This window comes from Perognathus longimembris, chromosome 27 (genome assembly GCF_023159225.1).
Source record: "Perognathus longimembris pacificus isolate PPM17 chromosome 27, ASM2315922v1, whole genome shotgun sequence".
Lineage (NCBI taxonomy): Eukaryota > Metazoa > Chordata > Mammalia > Rodentia > Heteromyidae > Perognathus > Perognathus longimembris.
Genome location: NC_063187.1, coordinates 3,647,737 through 3,667,010, shown reverse-complemented (window position 1 = coordinate 3,667,010; position 19,274 = coordinate 3,647,737). Strand labels below are relative to the sequence as shown.

General features: G+C 43.3%; 1 protein-coding gene across 1 annotated transcript in view; it reads left to right on the top strand.

Annotated features, from left to right (window-relative positions):
* The first annotated feature begins 2,426 nt into the window (after positions 1–2,426).
* Pik3c2g (phosphatidylinositol-4-phosphate 3-kinase catalytic subunit type 2 gamma) overlaps positions 2,427–19,274 on the top strand; it is a 118,705-nt gene continuing 101,857 nt past the window's right edge. Inside the window, 7 exon segments of the mRNA XM_048335046.1 lie at positions 2,427–2,652; positions 2,872–3,095; positions 5,235–5,317; positions 8,760–8,917; positions 9,922–10,036; positions 14,327–14,429; positions 17,729–17,799. Coding sequence (XP_048191003.1) covers positions 2,427–2,652; positions 2,872–3,095; positions 5,235–5,317; positions 8,760–8,917; positions 9,922–10,036; positions 14,327–14,429; positions 17,729–17,799 — 980 coding nt within the window.

Below are 19,274 nucleotides of genomic sequence, written 5' to 3'. Positions count from 1 at the left end.
GGCTTGAACTTGGAGTCTGGGCACTGTCCCTGAGATTGGTTTGCTCAAGGCTAATAACACTCTACCTCTCTGCTCTTGTAGCTCTACTTCTACTTTTATGGTAATTTATTAGAGATAAGAGTCTCACAGACTTTCCTTCCTGGGCTGGCTTTGAACCACGATCCTCAGACCTCAGCCTCCTGAGTAGCCAGGATTATAGGCGTGAGCCACCAGTGCCTGGCTAGGAATGTTATTTTTTAAAAATTCAACTGATCAAATCAGTTGTTATGATTCCAATAGGAAAAGCCCCATCGCCAAGGGTAGGTTGTAAACTGTGGGTCTTCTACAGCCCTGTTCCTGTTCTTCGTGTTTGAGGAAGTGATTGGCTCATGACAGCTGTCACTCAATGAATGGACCAATCATGGGTGGACTCAAAACCGGAAATTAAACTGTGGAAAGCAAGGCCTGGGAGAGGAACTGGATCACACATTCCTACCTTGGGCCACGTTAAGTGGCCCCAGTTGTGGCCTGGAGCAATACTTCCATCAGCCAATGTTGGACTAAAATCTCAGAAACCATGAGCCAGGAAGATTTAAAATGATGAGAATTTCCCTTAAAGTCACCCAAGTTAATATTGAAAAGGAAAAGAAAAATACCCCGAAGAATTATGGTATAGACGTTTCACTTCTTTTTTTTTTTATTATTACATTTTCAATATGGATAAAAGCATTTCTTATTCTCTTTTATCTCGTGATAATGAGATTCTATTGTCAAGACATTTTGAGCTTGCTGGGAGACATATTGGGAAATATCACCGTTATTAGGAATGGAAATATTAAAGTTTTTAACCCTTTGAAGACAGTCTACAAGGCCCTGTGTTAGGCCTAAAGCTCGGCATGATTTAGATGCCATTTTAGTGTTAGACACACTCTATCTTGGCTCTCCTTTCAGTCCTGGCTGAAAAGAGATCTGGGTAAAGTCTGAAATCTTGGTGGTTAACTCAATAGCGTGTGTGTGTGTGTGTGTGTGTGTGTGTGTGTGTGTTTGTGTGTGTGTGTGCGCACGCTGGTCCTGAAGTTTGGGGCGCTGTCCCTGAGCTCTTTCCCTCAAGGCTGGTGCTCTACCGCTTAAGTCACAGCTCCACTTCCGGTCTTTCGGTGGTTCCTTGGAGATAAGAGTCTCACAGACTTTCCTGCCCACGTTGGCTTTGAACCATGATCCTCAGATCTCAGCCTCTTCTGGGTAGCTGGGATGACAGGCATGAACCACCAGCACTTGGATCTGGATTCAACTTTAGGGGCTTTATTAGGTTCATTTATTCAGTTGTAAAAAAACAGATCTGACAGGTTGAGGTGAGAAATACATAATGCATGTATGCTTCCATGTAGGAAGCATATATGTTGGAGAAAGAGATGAAACAAGGAGAAGTTCAGAGTTCTCAGTCAACAGAGAATTAAGAAAGGAGTTTAAGGTAAAGGCGGTGACAGGTACCAAATAACTGCAGAGAGACAAGATTAAAAAAAAGAGAGAAAATATCTTTTCAAGTTAATGGTGTGAAGCTGCGTGATGAATTTAATGGAAGTAGTCGTAGGCAAGTGGATAAAATAATTTTCAATTTAAAAAGTGTGGAGATGGGCAGAGTCCATCCAAGGCTTTTAAAGATGATTGAGAGGAGAGAAGACTTCGACTTGTCTAACCATGGGCTTACTAATCATGAAAAGATTGTTTCGCTAAAAATAGACATGGCCAGGCACCGGTGGCTCACGCCTGTCATCCCAGCTACTCAGGAGACTGAGATCTGAAGATCATGGTTCGAAGCCAGCCCAGGCAGGAAAGTCCATGAGACTCTAATCTCCAATAAACCACCAGAAAACCACCAGAAGTGGTACTGTGGTTCAAGTGGTAGAGCGCCAGCCTTCAGTGAAAGAAGCTCAGGGACAGCGCCCAGGCCCTGAGTTCAAGACCCAGGACTGGCACAGAAAAGACATGAAATGCTAACATGTGCATAGACAATTGAGCATGGAAGGATCTGGGAAGGAAAGGAGTCAAAAGGGAAATAATTGACTTTAGATAGGGTTATGAATCATAATAATCTCATCGTAATATAATACCCTCATAATACAATCATACTATGAATCATCCTAAGGTGGACTTACCACAAGAGTCTCATGAGTCCAGGCACAGTCACTAGTCTCCTTAATTTCACATGGTATGAGCCCTCACAGATTTTTCTAGCAGTCAAGTGACTCTTCCATTGGCCAAGGCCCCACTTGGACGCCATTTTATTCATGTTACTCTGCCTACTTCTTTCTTGCAAGCTCCCTGATGGTTAAACTTTTGTTCTTATGGTTGTTGGGTTTTTTTTTTCCTCCCAGGAAAATTTCCAGCCTGGTGTAATATCATCAGGAAGATATCTGCTGGTGGGCCAAGTTCCATCCATCACAAACATGGCGCACCACTGGCACACAGATGGAGATGCCAAGGGCCTGGAGCAGAGTGCGCAGGTGTACAGCTATTGTCCTTCTGCACACACCCCCCAGGTTCCCAGGAAAGTCAGCCTGGGGTTCGATCACCTCACAGCCGAGAGTCACAGCACAATTCCCCTGTCTCAGAGGCAATCTGAAGAACACCCCTGTTTTGTGCCCCAAGCAACACAAGGGCACTTACTGCATGGTACCCACCCAATACACCGGAATGATTTCGCTTCTCAGCATCCCGAGCTCCCCTGGAAATGGGGCAGGGGGGTCCCCCCCATTGGATTTTGTCCTTCTGTCCTACCAAGGCCTGACACTGTGACTACAGGAAGTGGTTCTTGGGGAGGCCTCACGGGAAGCCATCCTGGGGTCCCTCGTTCCAGATTCAATGTTCCAGGTTCACCCTGCTCTCCTTCAGACAGAAGGAACCCAAGAGAATGGGAGGAGGCAAGGCCGGGCTACCATATTGGATTTGAAGGGAGCCTTCCTCTGGAAGACCCATCCTTTCCGGCTGACTTCCTACCAAGGCAAGAGGTGGAGAGATGTGGACGTGGAGACATGCTAGAACCTTGGAGAATGTTTTCCAAAGATGGTTCTTTTCCACCCAAAGTGGGGGGGAATTCATGGATGGAAGACAAAGAGGTATGTGTGTGTGTGTGTGTGTGTGTGTGTTCGCCTAGTATGGGAATCTAAACATCACGAATCTGGTAGATTTGTAACATGCTGGGGTTAATCGTTTGATAATGTACTAAGTTTATGGGTAGTGGTAAGCGCTATTCTTTAAGCAATCGATTACACTGATTTAAAGGAAATAAGTTTATTTTCTTCAATAGTTTTCTCCAAATTAGGAAATCCTAGGAAATCTCTAGTGTCCTCTATACTGGCTCTTGGGAGAAAGTTCATTTTCCTCAATGATTTTTTTCCTGAAAAAATAAGTATTTGTTAATGATCATTTTTATTATTATTATTATTATTTTGTGGGTCATGGGGCTTGAACTCAGGACCTTGGCATTGTCCCTGAGCTCTTTCACTCAAGGCTAGCACTAAGCCACAGTACGTCTTCCAGTTTTCTGGTGGTTCATTGGAGATGAGAGTCTCACAGACTTTCCTGCCCTGGGCTGGCTTTGAACCGCGATCCTCAGATCTCAGCCTCCTGAGTAGCTGGGATGACAGGCGGTAGCCACCAGCAACCAGCTGAATAGCTCATTCTTGAAGTCCTGATTTCCCTAAAGCTAAATAAAATGTTCTAAAATATATTTTATTGTGTAAACTATAGTTGGATATTTAGCTGGTGGTATTTCTTATTGTTTTATGCACAACCGTGAATACCTATATACCTCATTGCATTTCTATTTTGAGCAATGCTATAATGATCTAAAATCTTATTATCAACAGGAAGAACGATTTTTCTCTCACCAGAGGCTCTTAAATTATTATTATTGGCAGACAATTTCCACTGGGATTAATCCAAGAGTGAGAAATTAAGTAATTATTGTGCAATGCATCCTGATGTTTCATTAGTGGCTTTCCAACCATTTCAGCAGCCACAAGAGTTTCCTGTACAATATTTGTAAATGTCTCTGCTCTGTATTGAAGCCCAAAGGCAAAAAATAATATAATAATAATAGTAATAATTGCACTTTCAAGTTACAAGGAGAGCCAAAAGATTCTTCTTTATCCTACAATCATATGTCATAGTCTCAAGTGATATGCTGAGCATGATTTTATACTAAGAAGCAAAGACATGATAGCATGAGTTCAGGAAGAACATATTGCTAAAATTGACTTGCAAACAAATAATGCCAACACAGGCAAATAACAAATGGAATGAGTGCACACAAGAAACATGTATGCAATGCACCTAAATATGGAATTCACACTTATATACAGTTCCCTAAGTCAGGTCGTGAGCATTTCTTTTTGGACCTTGTCCCCCCTTCCCTCGCTCTCTCCCACTTTTCCCCTCCCATCTCCACCCACAAGTTGTCGAGTTCATTTTCCACATCGTGTCCAGGGAGGACCACAGCTGCCTTTGTTTACCCTCTGTCCCCCCATTTCTGTGCCCCCCCCTTATGCTCCCAAAGACAGAGAAACCAACACACAAGGCAAAAAGAAAACAAAAACCACAATGATGAAAAAGAAAACCAAAAAACCTCGTTTCCATTTCCTGGAGTCCATTGGATAAAGATGATTTTATCTGATGAGAGGCCCAGAGGCCTTGTGCCTTGTGTCCCTCCCCTAAAAGCGTCCTCCTTGGGTGTCCCTGTGATTGAATGCCCGGAGTCCTGGATCATTTATCCTCTCTCCGTGCATGTTTTCCCTTTTACCCTCCGGTGTGTTTACTTGTAGCTTTATAGGCACATTCTCCTCTTTTCTATGTAAGCATTTTCATATGTATACATCACTTCGACTTTTTAAAAATCTAAAATAGGGCTGGGAATATGGCCTAGTGGCAAGAGTGCCTGCCTCCTACACATGAAGCTCTTGGTTCGATTCCCCAGCACCACATATATGGAAAACAGCCAAAAGGGGCGCTGTGGTTCAGGTGGCAGAGTGCTAGCCTTGAGTGGGAAGAAGCCAGGGACAGTGCTCAGGCCCTGAGTCCAATCCAAGGCCCAGGACTGGCCAAAAAAAAAAAAAAAAATCTAAAATAATTTGATCAAAAGGGAAAGGACTCTTGGAGACAGGTTGAATGTGATCGTAGTTATCTTTGCTCTGTTGGACTGCACTGATTTAGTGATTTGGTGGTGGTGGTGGTGGTGATGGTAGTTGTGTTTTCAGCCAAGCGATGGTGCCATTCAAATAGTCGAAGCCCACGGAGGCAGCCACGGGGACTTGACTTCCTTTTGCGACCATGTGGAAAAGTAAGTATGGCCCTTACCTTAAGCTTTGACGTTTCTCTGCCTGCATAAATGTGTCCAACTTATACCACTCCCCTTATTACTTTTGCATGTCAAATGTCAAATGGCTGTAACTTGTGAATATGGGAGGAGGAGGAGGAGAAAGAGAAGGAAGAAGGGAGGGAGGGATGGCGGGAGGGAGGGAGGGAGGGAGAGAATAAGTTTTCCTTTTTTTTTTGCCTGTCCTGGGTCTTGAACTCAGGACCTGAGCACTGTCCCTGGCTTCTTTGTGCTCAAGGCTAGCACTCTGCCACAGTGCCACTTCTGGCTTTTTCTATATATGTGGTGCTGAGGAATCGAACCCAGGGCTTCATGTATGCGAGGCGAGCACTCTTGCCACTAGGCCATATTCCCAGCCCAGAAGTTTTGATGAAACTGTTCATTAATCAACATCTGTTGTCATTTCTGGGGTTTTTTTAAATCATCCAATAGATGTTTTTTCTCTTTTACCAATTGGATTAAAGATAGATGTTTTACGATCCCAGGGTTGTTGTTGCTGTCTCTCAGCAGTTTGTTTGCATTGAATTAATTTCTTGATTAATGGCATATGCATAGGACCCTTCTGGCTGACCTAAGTGGACATAGAGTTACCTTTCTACAGAAGACATTCTTTTTATTAGCATGGGAGATTCTGCTGTCCACTAGCTAAATCACAACTTGAATGTGTGAATGAATACCAGAATGGTGAGCAAATGCATTAATATTTGTTCTTTGGAAAACAAATTTGGTGACGACAGGATATTACAAAAAAGGAAATCAGTGATTTATTTTCTGCAAAGGTAGCTACATTATTCAAAGGCTGATTTCTTATTAGCATTGCAATTCGTATAGTGCCATCTGTTCGAGCGTTTAATGAGGTTTTATTTTAGTCCTTTTAGCTTTTATCCATTTTTGACTCTTGCTTCCCACATAGTAAATTTATTTATTTACAAGCTTTAACATTCTACTAAATGATCATTGGTTTCATTGTTAAATGCTCTAATCATTAATTCAAAGGTTATTTCAATGTCTATTAATGTCTACATCATGCATGAAGGATATTCATATTTCAAAACCATAAATACCAGGAACCAGATACTCAAAAGTGAGGGGTTGGGTCAAGGAAAATTGTGTGTGGGGGGGGGGGGGTATGAAGAGGGAAGAAGAGGGGAGGTAATGAAATCAAATTCAATGCAGCCAGGCGCTAGTGGCTCACGCCTGTCATCCCAGCTACTCAGGAGGCTGAGATCTGAGGATCATGGTTCAAAGCCAGCCCAGGCAGGAAAGTCCATGAGACTCTCATCTCCAATGAACCACCAGAAAACTGGAAGTGGAGCTGTGGCTCAAGAGGTAGAGCACCAGCCTTGAGTGAAAGAAGCTCAGGGACAGCGCCCAGGCCCTGAATTCAAGCCCTATGGTTGACAAAAATGAATAAATTCAATGCCTATCGTGCAAAATAAGAAAACAGAAGGAAGAGGGGAGGTTGAGAGGGATGGGTAAGGATATGGAGAGGGATGACATTAATCAGAAGGCATTATATCATAAACCGTTTTGTTAAATGGCAACTCCTTTGTATAAGAACTTAACGATTTTAAAACATTGTTTTTAAAGCAAGCAAGAAAGCTACCTCTTTACCTCGAAAGATTTACAATCATGCTGAAAGGATTAAAATACACAGGTACACACATACACACACACACACACACACACACACACACACACAACGACAAATCATCTTTGAGCTATGGGAATATTCCATCTTTCATTTATTTTTTTTCTTTTTTTTTTTTTTTTGGCCAGTCCTGGGGCTTGGACTCAGGGCCTGAGCACTGTCTCTGGCTTCTTTTTGCTCAAGGCTAGCACTCTGCCACTTGAGCCACAGCGCCACTTCTGGTCGTTTTCTATATATGTGGTTCTGGGGAATCAAACCAAGAGCTTCATGTGTAGGAGGCAAGCGCTCTTGCCACTAGGCCATATTCCCAGCCCCAGCTTTCATTTCTTGCTCTAGTTTGCACAAGACCCTTAAAATGGCCCTTTGATGTCTAAATTAGGGTCTTTTATAGTTATGAGTGTTGATTGTTTCTGGAATTAGCTCTTCTGTGGGGTGTAATGACAAGCATGTTTAGAAACTCACCAGGGCTAATCTACTTTGACCTACAGCCAAAGCCATTCCTGCCCAGTAAGCATGAGAAATACTTATTTTCATTACTATATCAAAAAATCCATACTTGTCAGGTGATGGTAGCTCATGCCTGTAATCCCAGCCACGCAGGAGGCTGAGCTAGAAGGACCCCAGTTCAAAGCCAGCTTGGAAAGAAAAAAAAAAAGTCCAAGAGACTCTGAGCTCCAATTAGTCAGCAAAAAAAACAGAAGAAGAGGTATGGTTCAAGGGGTCAAATGGTCAACCTTGAATGAAAAAGTCCACAGAGGAATTCAAAGTCAGGAGTTCAAGACCTAGGACCACCCACCCACCTCCCCCCCCCACACACACACTTCTTGATGTGATATTTAGGCTGGGTTGACAGTGATCATTACAGCAAGAAATAAATAATAATGGCAACTTGGCTTGCCTCTCTTCAAACCCTTTGTGCACCTGTTTTCTTCTCATCCTTACAAGAAAGCTCGGTGACCCTCTCTCATCCGAGCAAAGACACTAGCTCCATCATTTTCCTCAATCACATGACTAGCAGAAATTCTCCATTCCAACATCAAGGACCATCGGCTCTTGCCATCTTCTGACTGGTATCTATATCGATTGTGCTGTAGAATGGGTTCACCATTTCTGGACTTAGCGATGGGTGTGAAAGCCACAAGAAAATCCAAAACTGAATCTCCATGCATTTGACACCCCACAGGAGAATTTTTTTTTTAAATGTGTAACTGGTAGCTTGAGGAAATGGACACGAGAGAAATAAACTTCAACTCGGAGTCTCACTCTCATGAGGCCGGTGCTCTACCATTTGAGCCACGCAGCCAGTGTGACTTCTTGCTAGTGACTCAAAGATGGAAACGCATAGATCTAGAAAACGAGTGTGGGCTGGCTTTGAACCACAATGCTCCAGATCTCAGCCACCGGAGTAACTAGGATGACAGGCATTGAGCCAGTAGCGCCTGCCTGAAAATATATTCTTAATTTTTTTCCAAACAAGGAATTCCTGGGAATGCCAAGAGATGGTTTTCCACCCCAGTTCTTGGCTTTGTTGCATCCTACTGAATTCAGTCCCAAGGTTATGAGCACTGGGTTACGAGTCACTCGCTCCTGTCTTCTTCTTTTTGCGTCCTTCCTTTCTCTTTTTGATCTTGCTCACCTCTCTACACCGCAGAAGGTTCTTATCCTTCTATTCCGGTTGCTCTTCCTCTTTGATTTTTACTTTTGAAGCATCAAGCAGGTCTTGTCCTAAGCCCTTCTTTCATGTCGCCTTCTCAGAATAAGAGAGACCTATCAGGCGGAGGACATCCATTCGAATTCTGGAAAGTTCTGGAGCGTCACAACAGCCTTCCCATCCCAGCTTTGCGCCAACACCAGGTTCAGTGTAGACATCTACTCAGACAACATGGCTCAAGCACTGCATTTCATACCATCTGGTAAGCAACGGCCATTGGCCTGCTCTCTCTCCAGAGCCTTGAAACCACCCAGAAATATGTAGAAGAAGCCCTGTGTGATATTGTGTTGCCCCTGGAGGGAAGTAAGACTCAGAGAATTGAGAATGTTGGGTCGTATTTGAGATAAGGAGTGGAGAAAGCAGGCCTTCAAGAACCTTCCCTCTCTGCTGGGCTCGGTGGCGCACACCTGTAATCCCAGCTGCTCGGGAGGCTGAGATCTGAGGGTCTCAGCTTAGTCGAAGGGAATCATCTTCATTTCAGCTGTAGCATATCTTTTATACAAACCAAGAATTGAAAAGAGTATTATGAATCTTGTCTTGTTTGATTCTTTTGTTGTTGTTTGTTTTCTTTATGTGGTACTGGGGAATCAAACCCAGGGCCTCATGCACGCTAGGCAAGCCCTCTACCGCTTCCCAGCCCCTGGTTATTTGTTGTTGTTTATTTGTCTTGTGTTATTGTTGTGCTGGTCCTGGGGCTTGAACTCAAGGCCTAGACACCGTCCCTGAGGTTTTATTTGCTCTACCACCTGAGCCACCGCTCCCCTCCTGGCCTTTTGATGCTTAATTGGAGATGTCTCTTGGAGTTTTTCCTGCTTAGGGGCTGGCTTCGAACTGCGATCCTCCTATCTGTTTCCTGAGTAGCTGGGATTACAGGCAGGTGTGAGTGAGGAATTACCACCTGGCTGTCTTGTTTGTTTTATACCCACAGCACAGATCGAAAATGTCTCCAGGGGTGACATTGTCCAAAAAGAAATGCACTCCTTACCTGATTTATGTCACTCTGACCCCTTTGCAGGTCACCTTTGTAATAATAATAAACGTTTAAAAAGGAGCCTGAGTAATAAAGGAGGAGCTGCACTTCCCAGAATTTCCCCTTGGTGGAGCTAGAGAGTCGTAAAACTTTAGAACAAACTCTTTTCTGCTCAAAAACCTCTCCAAGTCCCTGTGATTGACTTCCACTCTTCTTTTCTTCCCCCCTTGTTTTAGCTAATTATCTTGTCAAGGACCTCATTGCAGACATTCTACACTTGTTTCCGAATGACCGGCTCTTTCCCAAAGATCATCTTCTACAACTATGCGGTTTGGAGGAATTTTTACAGAGGTGACGGCTTCATTAAAGTAAATGTGGTTAATCTGACACGTGCGAGTGTTCAGTAGCATTGATTTTTTTGTTTATTAAGAAAAATGCAGCCAAGCACTGGTGGCTCACGCCTGACATCCCAGCTACTCAGGAGGCTGAGCTCCGAGGATCACAGTTCAAAGCCAGCCCAGGCAGGAAAGTCTGTGAGACTCTTATCTCCAAGTAACCAGCAAAAACCCAGAAGTGGAGCTGTGGCTCGAGTGGTAGAGCACCAGCCTTGAATGAAAAGGCTCAGGGACAGCACCCAGACTCTGAGTTTAAGCCCCAGAATTGGCACAAAAAATCAAAAAGTGACTTATTATTGTAAGCTGTGTGTGAGCATGCTAGCATATTTCTCACTGCATTTTCTGAAGAGCTGAATCATACTATCGTTAATCAATAGACTTGATACAGGAAATCACAAAGCCATTGCAATACGGCTCCAAAGAGACACAGAGAAATCAGATCAGAATTCAGGTACCCAATTTAGTTTAATTACACCTAGGACTATAATAGTCAGATGTTGAGCTATTTTGTTACTTAAGAGCAAAGACTTACTAAATCACTCCCTCTCCCCTTTAAACTAATAGAATCCAATTTAGAAGTAGCTTGTATTCTGAGTCCCTGAAAGAAAATGATTTGGGGGGCTGGGATTATGGCCTAGTGGCAAGAGTGCTTGTCTTGTATACATGAAGCCCTGGGTTCGATTCCTCAGCACCACGTATATAGAAAACAGCCAGAAGTGGCGCTGCGGCTCAAGCGGTAGAGTGCTAGCCTTGAGCAAAAAGAAGCCAGGGACAGTGCTCAGGCCCTGAGTTCAAGGCCCAGGACTGGCAAAAAAATAAAATTTAAATTAAAAAAAATGATTTGGTAGATAACTTCCAACTCCTATACTATTTTGAATTAGATGAAAGTGTACTCTTTTTCACAGTCACTAGTGGCTCACGCCTGTCATCCCAGCTACTCAGGAGGCTGAGATCTGAGGATCACGGTTCAAAGTCAGCCCAGGCAGGAAAGGCCAGTGAGACTCTTATCTCCAATTAGCCAGCAAAAAGCCAGAAGTGGAGCTATGGCTCAAGTGGTAGAGCAAAGAGCTCAGGGACAGAGTCCAGGCCCTGAGTTCGAGCCTCAGGAATGGCAAAAAATAAAGTGCTATTTTTACCTTGATTCTTTAGTGTCATAAAGTTTACAGAGTACTTTCTCCTCTGTAGATATTTTTTGGTTGGGAGATAAAATAGAGCTAAACCTTTAGATGAAATTAAATCTCCACTTCTAATGCTGTCGACCATCCCTACCAAAACTTTTTTGGAGTTCTGCAAATAGAAATTCCAGCCTCTCTGTTACTGTCCGCTTTATTGAATAGCCAGTGTTGGGACTTGAACTCAGGGCCTGAGCCCTGTCCCAGAGCTTCTTATGTAAATCCAATTTAATTTCCTTTTAAAAAGCTGACAGTGGTCTCTGTCTGGTCTGTGATAGATACTATCAGCAATCGTTGAGGGAGAAAGGCCTGGTAAAACCTTAACAGACTGCAGGAAATAGGAAAAAATGAGACTTCTGCATGGGAAAAGCTCAAGCTCTGGGTCTTGGGTTCAGCTTCTCCTTGAATTAACACTGCATTACCAATTTATGCCAGCTGAGGGCGCCCGTCTGCGAACCCTTCCTCCCATAAATCACCTAGTTTTGAGACATAAAGTTTAACTTTTTCCATTCGTGTTTCCCCTGAAGGCAAAATGTGAATGTATTTGGGGAGCACTGGATTGTGGAAACAATCTATCATTGAGCTTTATCTGGGATCTTTCTCTTTGGGCATATATATGTATATATATATGTACATATATATTTACATATATATTTGCATATATATGGCTGTGTTATTGGTGTAAATTCCAGCTTACTACTAACATTAAGGATCTGATGGAGGTAGCAAATTTTAAAGCGACACATGCCAAATAAATGGTGCTTGTCTATATGCACACATGTCCCTTAACTGTTCAAAAAGGCCGTGCACCATACTAATAATTACCGCTAATCACACCATGATGGATGCATTCATATTTTGTTCCCTTGGCATGAAGATTTATAACCCGCTCATTACATGTGAAAAGCCCAATTTAATCAGTGGGCTCTTTTTTAAAAAAAAAATATGTTTAGGAGGTATCAGCCATTCTGCCTCTCATTTTTCATAACACTAAGCTGCAATAGAGTGTTCTTTTTCCTGTCTGTGACATTAATATTTCACAGTATCCCCTCGCAGCCATTTCTTACATGTGCCATTGGCCTTTGGAACTTCTTTTAAAAAAAAAAATCTTATAGAACACAAATATGCCTTCATTCTAATGAAAGAGCCCAGTTCATAAACTTAGGTTGGTGAGGAGAGATGGACTAAATATTTATGGTGTACATTGCTTACAAGAGTCTTTCGGCCCGTCAAACAAATCGCAAGTATTTGCATATCTGTTTTTCCTTTTTTTTTTTTTTGGTGTTGAAGTTATTAGTCTCTCTTTATATAAACATCTTTCCATGGAACTATTTTTAAATAACTAGTAGGAAACAGGGCCAATTACGTGCAAACACTCAACTTGCTAGTGCTCATTTTAAAAAGCAGGCATACTCGAGAATTCTTAACATAGTAACAAGCACCCAACTGGATTGAAATATTTATTGGGAGAATAAATAATGAATGCACAGGCATCTCAATACACGGGCATAGAAAAAAAGGAAATGTAAACTTGGGGTTGTATCATAGAAATTTAATTCTTTGCACAGTTGATATTTTATACATGGTTTTTAAAATATATTATATACTAAGAACCAACATTTGAGATCTCAGTATCCATTCTGAAATAGATCATTCCAGTATTTGCGAATAAATGCACAGTGATTCAGAATTTTCTCTCCATACCACCATCTTTGCAGGTAAACTTTTAAGGTAAACCTTTCATCTCTCTCTCTCTCTCTCTCTCTCTCTCTCTCTCTCTCTCTCTCTCTCTGCCTCAAATAGTAACCTTTTTTTTTTTTTTTTTGCCAGGATTGGGCCTTAGACTCAGGGCCTGAGCACTGTCCCTGGCTTCTCTTTGCTCAAGGCTAGCACTCTGCCACTTGAGCCAGAGCGCCACTTCTGGCCATTTTCTGTATATGTGGTGCTGGGGAATTGAACCCAGGGCTTCATGTATACGAGGCAATCACTCTTGCCACTAGGCCATATCCCCAGCCCAAATAGTAACCTTTTATCTATCTCTTTAAGACTTAGATTCCTCAAACAAGAATTTATTTCCCTTCATTGCTTCTACACCATTTTCTGATCCTCCGTGCTTTACTGTCCTTCTTCTTTTCTCATTTTCTCTAGAATATATGATCCATTAAACAATCTCTCTCTCACGCACACACACACACACACACACACACCCCGCTAGTTCTAAACTTTCCACTAATTACTAGAAACATGTAAAAATGAGCTGGACTCTGTGGCTCACACCTGTCATCTTAGCTTATTCAAGAGGCTAAAATCTAGAGGATCACAGTTGGAAGCCAGCCTGGGCAGAAAAGTCTGAGAGACTCCTCCAAAATAACCAGCAAAAACCTAGGCAGGAGGCATGGCTCAAGTGGTAGATCACCAGCTAAGCCACTACACACATGGTATATGGTCACTTTGTCAAGTAGCTACCTCCCCGGGGTGTGTCAATGAAGGCAATATGGTTAATATAAATCTAAAATAATACACAAGTGCTAAAAATGAATGTTGCCATAGCAAAACACATGAATAGCATTTGGTAAATATCAACAAAATAATGTTGCATTTGCCTGAGAATTTTGAAAATAGGTAGGCCTAACTATTTTCATCAGCTGACCCCAGGTTTCTCATATGAAACTTTTCCTTTTCCTCTCCTACAACTTCTTATATATTTAGCCAAGATCTTTGGAACAAAATACATCAATAAAACACATCATAACCAAGTAAGAAGCCAGGTTCCAGAGCTCAGGCCTGTAATCCTAGCTACTCAGAAGACTGGGATTTGAGGATTATAATTCAAATCCAATCCCGGACAGGAAAGTCCATGAGACTCTTACCTCCAAAGAACCACCAGAAAATTGGAAGTGGAGCTGTGGCTCAAAGTGGTAGAGCACCAGCCTTGAGCACAAAGAGCTCAGGAACAGTGCCCAGGCCCTGAGTTCAAGTCCCACAACTGACCAAAAAAAAAAAAAGATATGATTGTGTCAATTTCTTCCTTCCTTTCTTTCTTTCTTTCTTTTTTTTTTTTTTTTTTTTTTTAGTGATCATTGCCTGGGAAGCCACAAAATATTTCAGAAAGACAAATCCGTGATTCAACTTCATCTACAGAAAAATAAGGAAACTCCTGGCAAGTTTTCCCGAAAGGTAGCACTTCCTTGTTGTTGGTTTTCAGTGAGCAAACGGAGACATTTCCCAACAAGTAGTTCTGTCTCCATGATCCACTACTGATTGGGAATTATTAATATGAGTACTGAAAGCTGGTGAAAATGTTTGGTCTTGGCGCTTTGTAATTTAATTTAAACGGGTACAAATGCATGTCTGTAACCTTAGTGTGGGGTATGAATGTCTGACCAAACTTCGTGTGCAAAAAGCTCCATCATTAATGGAGAATTTTAGGTGCCTGCGTGGAAGGGTCTTTTTTTCTTTTTTTACCAGTTCTAGGGCTTGAACTCAAGCCTTGAGCACTGTTCCTGCGCTTCCTTTTGCACAAGGCTAGCACCCATTGAGCCACAGCACCACTTCCGGCTTTTTCTGTGTATGTGGTGCTGAGGAATCGAACCCAGGGCTTCTTGCATGCTAGGCAAGCACTCTACCACTGAGCCACTTTCCCAGCCCTTGTGGGAGGGTCTTCAGACTTCATTATATTTAGATGAGGTCATACAAGCAGTGATTTTTAACATTAAATTCTCATCCTTACCTGAAGAGATTTTTGTTCCTGCTCTTTCCTTCCACTCCATCACTAGCACACAAATCCATTCACTTGCATCTCCAAAAGAGCTAGCAAAAGTACCAGGCTGGGGGCATAATTCAAGTGTGGTAGCACTCCAACTGAGCGAGAAAACTGAGCAAGCAGGAAGGTCTGAATTGAAAGCGCAGTACTGAGAAAAGAAGGAGGAGGAGGAGGAAGAGGAGAAGGAGAAGGAGGAAAAGGAGGAGGAGGGTAAGGGGAAGAGGCGGAGGAGGAAAAGAGGAAGAGGAGGAGGAAGAGGAGGAGAAGGAGGAGGAGGAGGAGGGGAGGAGGAGGAGGAGAAAGGGGAGAGGAGGAGGAAGAAGAGGAGGAGGAGGAGGAGGAGAAGGAGGAGGAGGAGGAGGAGGAGGAGGGGAGGAGGAGGAGGAGAAAGGGAAGAGGAGGAGGAAGAAGAGGAGGAGGAGGAGGAGGAGGAGGAGGAAAAGGAGGAAGAAGAGGAGAACAGGAAGAAGAAGAGGAGGAGGAGGAGAAGGAGAAGGAGGCGAAGGAGGAGGAAGTGAAGGAAGAGAAGGAGGAAGAAGAGGCTGTAGATACCACAAGAATAGAGTTTTCACCCTGATCTTAAACCTTCTCGCCTCCATGTCTAGAAAAGTACAAATATTCTACAGTAATATTTTTCTAAAGCAACCCAGGTTGGCTAACAGCACACTCGCTTCAACCTAATAGCAATAGCAACATCATGAGCTGCTACTGTGCAGCCGTTCTCAAGATCGGAATACCCACTGGGAAGTCAAGGGAACCGGAAATGCAAAAGGAAAACAAACAAACAAAAACAAAAGTCACAACTCTTGTTTTCTCTGCACGCTGTTTGTGTTCACGTCCTAAATCAGGTCTCTAAATCAGGACCAATGAATATTCACACTGTGTGCAATAAAGCTACCTAGAAAAGAATTGGTGTGCTTTTAGGATAACACAAATTCCTAGCTGTTCCATGCAGATTTTATTTCCCCATGTGATATTGGGGACTCCTTCTAACCCTAAGTTACACAGTATGGAACTGACTTTTGATATTCTGATAGATTTTAGTTGCGGTATCTTCCAATTACCTGCTTTAAGCAAATAAAAGTCTTCCAGCCTGCCACCTGTATCTGATAACAGATTTCTAATGTGTGATCGATGGTGGTTTTTATTTTAACCTAATACGAGGTGTTTCATCATGCAATTTAAAAAAAAAAAATGTGTCAGATGGTCCATCACGCTGACAGAGAAAACATAATGAGGCCAAAAGAGAATTGTGTCGAAATAGCTCCTGGATCTGATTTCTCTGTCTTCACTGCTGGTTGACGGCTTCAAGGCCCAGGGAAAGAAATCTAAAGAAAAAAAATGAATAAATAAATAACAAGACATTATAATGTGCAATGAATGCATTTAACATGGGTGCCCTCAATGTGGGGAAGAAAAAAAAACCCAAGTAAATAAAAGCTGAAACCATTATATTTCATGACAAAATGAGGAAGCAAGGAGAAAGTATATTATTTTGATTCATGCATTGCACCCTCAAAAGAAATGAGTCATTTGACTGGTACAGTAATTCCCAAATCAATCCTCTTTCAGCCTCACATAAATGAAGGACAAATGAAGGGCACTGGTGGCTCATGCCCGTCATCCTAGTTACTCAGGAAGCTGAGATCTGAGGATCATGGTTCAAAGCCAGCCCAGGGCAGGAAAGTCTGTGAGACTCTGATCCCCAATAAACTACTCGAAAAGCTGGAAGTGGCGCTGTGGCTCAAGGGGTAGAGCACCAGCCTTGAGCAAAAGAGGTCAGAGATAGCAGACAGGTCTTGAGTTCAAGCCCCACAACTGACAAAATAAATAAGTGAATCAATGAAAGAAGGTCCGTGTTCACATGGGTAGAGAGGATGAGGGCTGCACCTGCATTTTATGTCTGAGGATTTAACATGTCTGCTCCATTCACTCTTGGTGATTCTGTGCAAGAAACGAAGTTGGGATGAGGAAATGCCCCTGGTGGAGAAGACTGAATGAATTCCCTGGGTTGTGATCATGGAGGTGCATGGGGGAGGAGGGGAACTTGGGGTGAGCTGCAGAGCTCAAACAGGAGCCTCCCCAAGTCTGTGGGGGATGTGTCTTCATTTCTACACGCTCCGCAAAGGTTTGCGACGGACGTGAGCTTCAGGGTAATTGGTCAACATTGTGTGTGTGTGTGTGTGTGTGTGTGTGTGTGTGAGAGAGAGAGAGAGAGAGAGAGAGAGAGAGAGAGAGACACAGACAGACAGACAGACAGACAGACAGACAGACAGACAGAGTATATGGGACTATGAGCCATAGACCTGTTATTTTCAGATAAGTATTGAGAGGAAAGTGAACTCCCAACTGGTAACTCTGGAGATTTCTACTGGGTGATCGTTGTCCCTGGTCAGCACAGTTTGGTATCATGGAAGGAGGAGGAGAAAGAAGAGAAAGAGGAGGAGGGAGAAGAGAAAGAGGAGGAGGGAGAGGAGAAAGAGGAAGAAGAGGAGGAAGAGAAAGAGGAGATGGGGGAGGGTGAGAGGAAAGGAGGGAGGAGGAAGAGGAAGGAAGAGCAGGAGGAAGAGGAAGGGGGAGGAAGCAGGGGAGAGGGGAGAGGGAGGAGGGACCTGGTGGTGAATAGGCGGATCGCAGTCCGGTGGGGACCACACCCTGGTTTCACCAACACTCACTTCTGCACACACTCATCGGCCCTGTGATCTTTCCACAGCCCAAGGATGACAGTAGCCGTTTCCACGCGAGTCAGCTTCTAGAATGTGCGCCTGGCTGGAAAGAGTCCAGGTATAATCGCATTTTATTCTATTCCAAGACATCCTTTGGTGACTGAGTTCTCAAAACCCCCGCTCACTGTATAGTGTAAAAGCCCAGCCTTTCTCTGGTACCAGAAAAGCCATTGTACTCTTTAAAAACGATATAGATATATTATTTATTATAACAATATATATATACATATGTCTTTTCCTGGTACTGGGGTACTGGGGGATCGAACCCTCATCCTTGCTAGGGAGGCACTTTGCCTCTGAACCACAGCCCACCCCACTGTTGTGCTTTGTAATAGATGTCTTCCTTTGGCAACTGGAATAACAATAATTATCTATTCTCTGCAGCTATTCTGTGTGTTGGAAGAACCACGAATACCTTCCAGAACAATCTGGCTCTCTAAATTGTCTTGTCTTCTTGTTGAAGGGCTTCTCTCCTTGTGAATTTTGGGCAGTGCATGTGTCGCTAAGCTCTCTGTAAAATTGAATTTCCATACTGCAAAAGGCTCTCTCTCTCTCTCTCTCTTTCTCTCTGTCTGTCTCTCTCTGTGTGTCTGTCTGTGTGTCTGCCTGTCTCTCTCTCTCTCTCTTTCCCTGCTTGAAATTCTTGCTGAACTCTCTGGAAAATAATTCTTTTATTTATTTATTTTTTTGGCCAGTCCTGGGCCTTGGACTCAGGGCCTGAGCACTGTCCCTGGCTTCTTCCCGCTCAAGGCTAGCACTCTGCCACTTGAGCCACAGTGCCACTTCTGGCCGTTTTCTGTATATGTGGTGCTGGGGAATCGAACCTAGGGCCTCGTGTATCCGAGGCAAGCACTCTTGCCACTAGGCTATATCCCCAGCCCTGGAAAATAATTCTTATAGCATAAACAGAGAAGCATGAATTCAAATGGGGGAGAGGGGAGTCAAATGACAAGAAATGAGCCCATCCTAATTGATTCTTACACCCAATCAGATATGTTGCATTAGCTAAAATAATACACCTGTCCCAACTCCCAAGCAAAAGTCACTAGCAATGCCACAGGGTAGGTTTGTCTGTCATTAAACAGTTATAGAACTGAGTCAGCAAAAGAGCGTGGGAGGTATAGATGTCATGTCTTTAAAGCAGAGCTTGGTGCAAAATATAATTGCTTATACGGTAGGTCGTGGGGCTTGAACTCACAGCCTGGACACTGTCCCTGAGCTCTTTTGCTCAAGACTGGCACTCTACCACTTGAGCCACAGCTCCACTTCTGGTTTTCTGGTGGTTCATTAGAGATAGGAGTCTCACAGACTTTCCTGCCCAGGCTGGCTTTGAACCATGATCCTCAGACCTCCTGAGTAGCTGGGATGACAGGTGTGAGCTACCAGCACCTGGTCTATACTATTTTGTATGTGTGTGTGCTGATCCTAGGGCTTGAACTCAGGCTCTGGGCATTATCCCTGAGCTTCTTTTGCTCAAGGCTGGCACTCTATCACTTGAGCCACAGCTCCACATCCAGTTTCCTGGGGGTTCAC